At 36.5% G+C, this 8,294-nt stretch overlaps 2 protein-coding genes across 2 annotated transcripts; both read right to left on the bottom strand.

Annotated features, from left to right (window-relative positions):
* Nucleotides 1-601: 601 nt before the first annotated feature.
* On the bottom strand, nt 602-1,451 carry LOC118028234 (wall-associated receptor kinase 4-like). Its single transcript, XM_035031766.1, has 3 exons — nt 1,260-1,451; nt 845-1,087; nt 602-763 (listed from the first exon to the last, which is right to left on the bottom strand). The coding sequence occupies exons 1-3, from the start codon at nt 1,449-1,451 to the stop codon at nt 602-604; spliced, it is 597 nt and encodes a 198-aa protein (XP_034887657.1).
* A 766-nt stretch (nt 1,452-2,217) lies between these two features.
* LOC118028235 (uncharacterized) lies at nt 2,218-4,976 on the bottom strand. Its single transcript, XM_035031767.1, has 8 exons — nt 4,546-4,976; nt 4,214-4,304; nt 3,981-4,126; nt 3,648-3,891; nt 3,430-3,534; nt 3,111-3,293; nt 2,816-3,020; nt 2,218-2,705 (listed from the first exon to the last, which is right to left on the bottom strand). Exons 1-8 carry the CDS (start codon nt 4,974-4,976, stop codon nt 2,218-2,220), a joined length of 1,893 nt encoding a protein of 630 aa, XP_034887658.1.
* Nucleotides 4,977-8,294: the final 3,318 nt, after the last annotated feature.

Raw genomic sequence — 8,294 nt, 5'->3', positions numbered from 1 at the left:
AGCATGTAAGTCATCTTAAGCTGGTATAAAAAGAGGAACAGTTGAAGTATACCACATGCAAAATAATAATAAGAACTCATTCTTCTGAAATCTCAGTCTCTTCTTCTCTGTTTCTTCCATTTCTTCAATCTTGTTAAGCCAAGCTTAACATGTTGTCCCCAGGATCCTGCAAGCTCAACATGTTTCTGGATTTATCCTTTCTTTTTTCATCATGTAAAGTAAAAATTGTGGGTTTACAAGATAAAGATCATAATAAAGCGATCAACTTACCTTGCATGGTAGATTTTGTGGAACCATGGACCGAAAGGCCATTCCTGAGATGTGATATAATTTTGATCCCAGTGATTTAGGACGATGCTAGACCAATTCAACGTAGCAATTAATTTGAACTTTGTGATTGTAGCGGACTTTCTGGACTTCAATAAGGAACCCATCTTAGGTTCACTTATTGATGGACTTGCATTCTCTAGGAGAAGAGTGATGATTTGCCTGGCAAATATTATATCTCTTCACTATTTTTCTGACCCGACAAGTATTCATAAAGTGCTGTTAGCCTAGATAGCTCGTCAGATACTTCATGCTTGGCCTATTTACACCGCTGCTACTTGTACATCTTTTTTGCAAGCTCAGCAACCATTTCTATCCCCTCCGGTTCTTCTTTAGATACCTCAAAATCTAAATTTTTAAGGAGATGATTGTTTTCCAATGATGAGATGAAAATGATGTTACGCTTGTCTCCAGGCATTAGAGTTTGGCTTATGTCCTGTCAGAAGTTCCACGAGAACTACTCCGAAGCTGAAGACATCACTCTTTACTGTTAAATTACCTGTCATAAGACACTCACTATCCAGGTAGCCAAAATTCCCCTGTATTTTTTTTTTGCTATATCAGCTTCACCTGATGAAATCAGCTCTGAAGCTCCAAAATCAGCTATCTTTACTGTGAAATCTTCATCCGGAAGTATGTTCACTGTCTTGACATCCCCATGAACGATTGGAGGGTTTGCTAAAGAACGCAAATAATCAAGTGCAAGTGCAGTCTCAGCAGCTAGCCTCAAACGGTTTGTCCGAGTTCTCAACACTTGAGACTTTTATCATAGATATGATGAAAAGGGGTTCTCTTTGAGATGAATTTGTAAACTAGTAAAGGCTCTTTGGTCTGCAAAAATAGTCTGAAAAGCTTTTGACCACATTCTTGTGATTGACTCGTAGCCAATTTCATGCTGAAATTCCTCGTTCATTTGAGCCTTGTCTACCTACTCCCTTAAACTTCTTGACTGCAAGCTGGGTATAATCTGGTAAAACTCCTTTGTATACGCAGCCAAAACCACCTTGGCCAAGTTTCTGATGATCATCATAATTGTTCGTTGCTTTTGCCACCTCTGACTCACTGTAAATTCTTTCTCGCTGATGCTTTAAAACCATGCACCCATCTAATTTCTCAGTTCTCATACTAGGAGTAATGTGTGTGTATAGGGACGGATCAATTAATATATAATCTACAATAATGGAGAAAAACTTATCAAAACTGTTAATAGATGTATCTTTGAAGCATAAGAGGTGAGGTTATATAATCACAAGAATCTCAAATCCAAATGTTTGTTTATAAAGAAGTTATTCTGCATTTTAAGAAATTCAGCATGGGGTAGTAGCTGAATCAAAGGATAACTGCAGATTTACATGTAGAATCCAAGAATTAATGTGTGCTAGCTGTCCAGAGGGCTGAAGACTACCAGAAGCTACTGTGGCGATACCAAAAAAGACCATCTACTTTAGTCCTGATAATATTGCCTTGATCAAAGTTGACTGTATTTCTAAACACTAAAAAAAAATATTTTTTTAGAAAAGCTGCGTTACTTTAAAATGAGACAACCTTTCAAAACTTTTTATTATTATTATTTCTATACTATTCGGAGTGACAATCTTTTAAAATATGATTTTCCAAGATTTTTCTTCAACTATACTATTTTCCAAATAAATTTTATTTTTCTTCAACTGTACTATTTCCCCAAATAAGTTAGTACCTAATCATGCAATCTATCACAACTCCGTGCATGCAATGCATAGACGTATCAAATCAACAATCTCCATGCTAGCTGAAACTTCAAACAAAAATTTGTTCAAAAAAAGAAAAACGAAGCAAAAATCATGACTCGGCTAAGTGTCTTGTAACATTAAATGACACGCTGAAACCAATTGTTCTTCAAAAGCAGATTTTCTACCTAGCATTGACAGGCTTAGTAGTGAGTCCAAAATCATAGGGGAAGAGGGGATCGTAATGAGAGTCACCAACATTCATAGGGAGCTGATCAACGGTCTTGAACCAAGTCCGGGGCAGCTTTCCAGTAAATCCATAATCCCCGAAAAGCACATCCGCTACTCCTTGGCCTTCAGTGCCTGGCAACCAAGCAGCAACAAGAGCATCGATTTGTGGCTCATAGGGCTCAATCACGACTGGACGGCCAGATACTGTGACCACAACGCACTTAACATTGCCGCAGACATTGAGGATCGTACTTGGACCTGGTTCAGCTATGGTCAGGTTCAAACTGTCTCCGGCTGTCTCAGCATAAGGAGTCTCTCCGACCACGACAATGGCATAAGAGAAGTTGTTGGACTTGACGAAATCAGCATCAGGATTCTTGCTGTAGACGATTTCTGTGCTTGGATCAGCAGCAGCTGAGATACCACTTAAGACGGTGGTTCCTGCTCATTGTGCGATAGGACAAGTTCCATCAATACTGCTACTATTATATTTGAATTCAAGAGAAGCGTGCTTGAAATGGAAGCAAAAAGGAGAAGCATTTTAATTATACCAGCAGTGTAATTGTTGCCATCAACTCCTTGCCAAGTTGCAGTCCATCCTCCACATTGATAGCCCAAATTGTTGGCATGGCTTCCGGCTACAAGGATCCTATATGCTTTTTTAGGGAGGGGTAGAACTGGAGCATCCGCGTTCTCTCCATTCTTCAACAGCACGAGTGACTTCCTCACAGCTTCCCTTGCCAAATCTCTGTGAGCCTGTTTTCATAGCAAGTGGCAAGTTTTCAGACAAATAAGTAATCTCCTGAAATGGGAAAGGAATGCTTAGATTCAGACATATAAAGCTACCTGGCTTCCGAGCTGGTCAACCAAGGTCTCATCAGCTAAGGGAGTCTCAAATAGACCTAAAGTGAATTTCACTCTCAATATCCTCCTGACAGCATCATCAATACGGTCCATGGAAATGTAATTGTTATTTACTAAGTCAGTCACAATATTGATGAACTCGGTATGGTTGTATGGAACCATGATCTGAAACACACACGTTAAAGCTTCAATGTCAAGAAAAGCAGCACCTCTAATCAACAAGAACAAAAAACATTTTGTTTGACAAGAGTAGGCAAGTTTCTGCTAGTCTTCGAGAATAGAGAGGTAGGAATCAACTAACCATGTCAATTCCGGCTGAAATTCCTTTCAGAACTGATTCTGTGTAGTTTGAATGAGGTGGGTAAGTAATCCTGTCAATACCCTCCCAATCAGAGATGACAAAACCCTGTGACGTTCAAAATGTGAAGGCAAAAGGTTAGAATTGTTTACTTTTCATAATATTCTATGCCTTGGATACATAATTTAACAAAAAACATCAGAAATTTAACTAAGCAGTACCTTGAACTTGAGGGTATCCTTGAGAACAGTCTTGACAAGGTAACGATTGGCATGCATCTTCTGCCCATTCCAGCTTGAGTATGAAACCATAACAGTTGAGACACCCTTGATAATGGAGTGAAAATAAGCTGGCATATGAATGCTCATCAATCCATGGTAGCCAATAACAGTATTGTTCTCGTCAATGCCCTTGGTGGTGCCCCCATCGCCAACAAAGTGCTTCGCACAGGCTGCAACTTTGTCCCTGTAACAAGGTTAGCATTTTCTCAAGTAATTATCTGAGCAGTTAATATATATATATATAATTAAATCTTTAAATTAAGTCACACTTACTTTCCACCAACATAGGGAACACCCTTTCTGGAATCTGGAGGAACATCACCTTGCAATCCAGGTATAATCTCTGTCATCATTTCAACAACTTTAGGATCCTCACTATAGCTCTCATAGCACCTACCCCATCTGGGATCTCTACAAACCTGTTTGTTATACAATGATTAATATTTTATGATGATTATTTCAGAGATATGATCAGACTCAAAATTTTCTTTTAGATCATTGCGTACCGCAATGCATGGAGCAAAAACGTAAGGAATGCCAGTAGCCCTAACTTCAAGAGCAGTCGCTGCTCCAATCCTCTTCACAAGGTCAGGATCCCTGAAATAAAGAATTGGTAATCACAAATATATACATGAACAAAAAGAAGGCATATCTTTTTTTTTTTTTTTTTGAGAAATGATTGCATAAACCTGGTCACGGTCCTGGTCTAGACAGTTTTCGTTCTATAAACCATGTTCATGTAAAACTCTCTAAATTCTTTGGAACAAGAAAAGGTGGTAACTAACATGTGTATGTGTGTAATGAAAAACATCATTTCGGAAGGTAAATGATATCTTACCTTGTGGCTCCAAGACCCACGTTATGGGGGAATATAGTGGCCTTATAAATATTGTTGTGCCCATGAACAGCATCAATCCCATAAATCATAGGAATTCCAAGACGACTAGAGAGTGAAGCATTTTGGAATCCATTAATCATATGAATCCAATCTTGAGCTTTGGCGTTAAAGTGAGGGGCACTTCCTCCACCACTTAGTATGCTGCCAATCGAGTAATCTCTCAAGACATCAGCACTTGCAACAGATCGCTCTATCTGTGTCATCTGACCAATCTTTTCTGCTAATGTCATTCGACTCATCAGGTCCCTTATTCGTACGTTAGTCGGCTGTTTCGGGTCTTTGTATTTTATGTAATCTCCTTCAGCTTGAATCATATTTGCAAGACAGCATAGCAGCAGAAATCCCACTAGAGGGATTGAAATCCTTGACATCTTCTTGTCTTTGAAGAAACTCTCAGAGACTTCAAAACTATCAAAAGATACTTATACATATGTAATTGATTAAAAATAAAGCGAACTATAATTAAATAACATAAAAAAAACTTATTAATATATATACACAGAAAAGTAGGCAAGCTCATTTCCAGAGATTCAATGTGTCTATGATAGGAGCGTGGGATTCAAAAAAATACTAATTAACCATCGCTTGAAGCACAGAAACAAACTGGACATACCTTACAATAACATTAACATGAAAAGCACAAACAAATATTTTTCAGTCAATCCACACTCGACACATGTGGACAGAGTAAAAAATAAAGTAAAATCAAAGCATGCTTAATGTGATATTGTGATGATAATGTTGGAACTATTTCACATAAACATGAATAATATCCTCGTTCCTCCTATAACAACATCAACTAGTACTTACCTGGTTACGTCCAAAACCTAGTAAGAATAACAGAGGTGAACCCACAATTTATTGATTGAAACAAAGACGTGGGGAGTAAGTGTTTGGTTTTATAATAGTAGTGGTGAGTGATCGTGACACCTTTTTCTAGCAGGATTCGGATAGTTTTGATAATTTATTCTGACTCTAATTCTATCGGATTGTGTTAAATCATATTTTTATGTAGTTATGATAAAAACTCATTATGATAAAAAAAAAAAAAAAATCATATTTTTAGATAATTATGATAAAAACTCCGTGATCAAAAAGTCTTTTAGTTTGATAAGATGATAAGAGTCCATTCCCATCTAAGTAACTGAATAAAAAACTAGAACCTTGATTTCAAAAGTTGGATAACAGTTGCTAGGCTATCCTCCGATAGAGATATCTGTCGTGTTCCAGAGATTGAAAAGGTATACGAATCATGGGAAAATCATAATACACGTAAATTAATATAGATCATCTAGGAAAAGGATTTTGTTTGACTTTTTATTTGCGAAGCTGCAAAAAACATAACCTCAATATAAGGCTTTATGGTAAGAACAAATATTTCCTTCAGTTATTTTTATTCTATTATATTTAATTTATGAGATTAAATATTATCTTTAATGATTTCATTATTATTATTTAATATAAAAAATTAAATATCATCTTTAATAAAAAAAAAAATATTTAAGGCTTTTTGGTAAGAATACGTATTTCCTTTAGTTATTTATATTTTATTCTATTTAATTTAAGAGACTAAATATTATCTTTAATTGTTACGTTTTTCTTATTTAATCTAAAAAATTAAATATTATCTTTAACAATATTTTTTATTAAATATTTAGAGTATGCTTGGTTTTATAATGGGCATTCTCAAATTTAAATCTGCTTCTCAAGTTGGTTTTGGCATGTAGGTTTCATTTACAGGGCAAGGGGAAACACAATCAATGAAGCAGTTATCAGGGGGTCAGAAAACTGTGGTAGCCCTGACATTGATATTTGCCATACAACGATGTGATCTTGTTTTGGCTATTGGTATGGAGTCTAAATGTAAATTTTGCATTACCACCGTGCCCTTCACCTATTGCTGCCACCCATTGCAGGGAGTTGATCTTTAGGTTCCTGGAGTAGAAGTAGTTATTTATATCTAACGGGAAGCTGGTAATATTTAAATGCATCTGCAGATAATATGTCCACTTAAGCTACTACTGGTTTGAATAATTTGACTGACAGCAAGATTTTGTTGAATGCTTGAGTTTCTAGGCTAGACAATGGACTCCAGGCCAAGCAGGAAAACTCGTTAGGGGGATAGGCTGACGAGAATTGGAGCTGTTGTGGAATTTAGTAGCGTAGACAATGGCTTCCTGCACACAGATGCGAATTCAGCAGCACGTAACAGCTTGTGCAAGTCGTTGGTTCGACTTGGCACGATCTTAAACTTAGAAGAAGGATTGTCCAAGGCATGCGAGAAACTCAACAGATAATGCAGCAAGAACCGGCAGTTGAGGCTGCCAGGTGAACATGTAAAATGTTGGTTAGTGGCAATTATTGATATCCAAGATTATGGAATTATGGAAGCTGAAAGCGTGGGGGCTTATCAAGGGTTGCTCTCAACCCACTAAAATCATGAGAGATCATGGGGAAACTACCTACTATTTGATAGATAATGGAGCTATTCAAGGGTGAACATGGAGGAAAACTACCCATTATTTGGTAGGTAATTAATGTGCATCCACTTGAATACGTGGCAGTGGCAGTGGCAGGTGTTCCTTGTTTTTCAACTATCCTATATGTAATTTATTAATCAATCCATCCATCCACCCAAACGTCCAAAACAATAACTTGAATTACCTTGAAGTAATCAGTTCGCGAGATGATGCTTCTACATCAATTACTTGCAACAGTTTTCAAGTTGATCGAGCTCTATCATCATCAGATGTCGAACCTTTTGTCCCTTTCAAGACTTGGTGATTCATTAATAAGAAACATGTCTCGACTCTGCAAGTTTTTCCTTTTTCTTTTTTCCTAATGTTCTTGGATAAACTTGAGACCATTTGTTTCGGTATTTGTTTTGCGAAAATGCTTTAAGCCATCGGTGTCACTGTTTTTTCTTCTATATATATATCTTGCTCAGGTTCTCTTAATCTTATTATTTCTCTTCTCACCTTGGGAAAATATAGCAAATCACAAGAAGAATTGGAGTGATCTTGGTGTGCCTAGAAGGGACATCTTTGAATGCTTGAGTTTCTGGGTCATCCACTGAAGCAAAATGGAAACTGGTTTTTTATAGTCCCTCCTCAGATTGTTGCTAATGGCGCCAAGGGCTGGGATTATTGTCTTGTAGGCTAATTTATGGGTAAAAGTCCCAAGCTCTCCTCTGTTATGCTGGCCGGATGGTCCTGTAAAAATAATATTAAGATAGTGCAAGCGCATTCCAAAGAAATTAGAGAAATTGAAATCAATTAGTTGATTTAAATTTAACTAGATGATAAAAAGAACACGCAACAACGGCAAACAAATAATTCTAAAAAAAAAAAAACCTTGAAACCATGAGAAAAAATTCATAGAGGCACAAAATCAGATAAAAAGAGATAAAAAAAAAAAAAAACTAAACCAACTCGAGATAGTGCAATAAATATGTAATATATATATATATATATATATATAATATATATATATATATATATATATATATAATAATGGGCAAAACTCATAACCCAAGTTATGAGATCGAGATAATTCTACATAAAAAAAATCAAAGAAAACAACAAAGTCAATTCTTAAAAACAAAAACACTAATGTTGAATGGTGATGAAATAAATAATAAGGGGCGAGTCAACCTGTGGTTTGCCGAAAAACTCATGATCCAGGTCATA

Source organism: Populus alba, chromosome 9 (assembly GCF_005239225.2).
Source record: "Populus alba chromosome 9, ASM523922v2, whole genome shotgun sequence".
NCBI lineage: Eukaryota > Viridiplantae > Streptophyta > Magnoliopsida > Malpighiales > Salicaceae > Populus > Populus alba.
The sequence above is the reverse complement of the archived record's forward strand: the minus strand, read 5'-3'. Positions and strand labels throughout refer to the sequence as shown.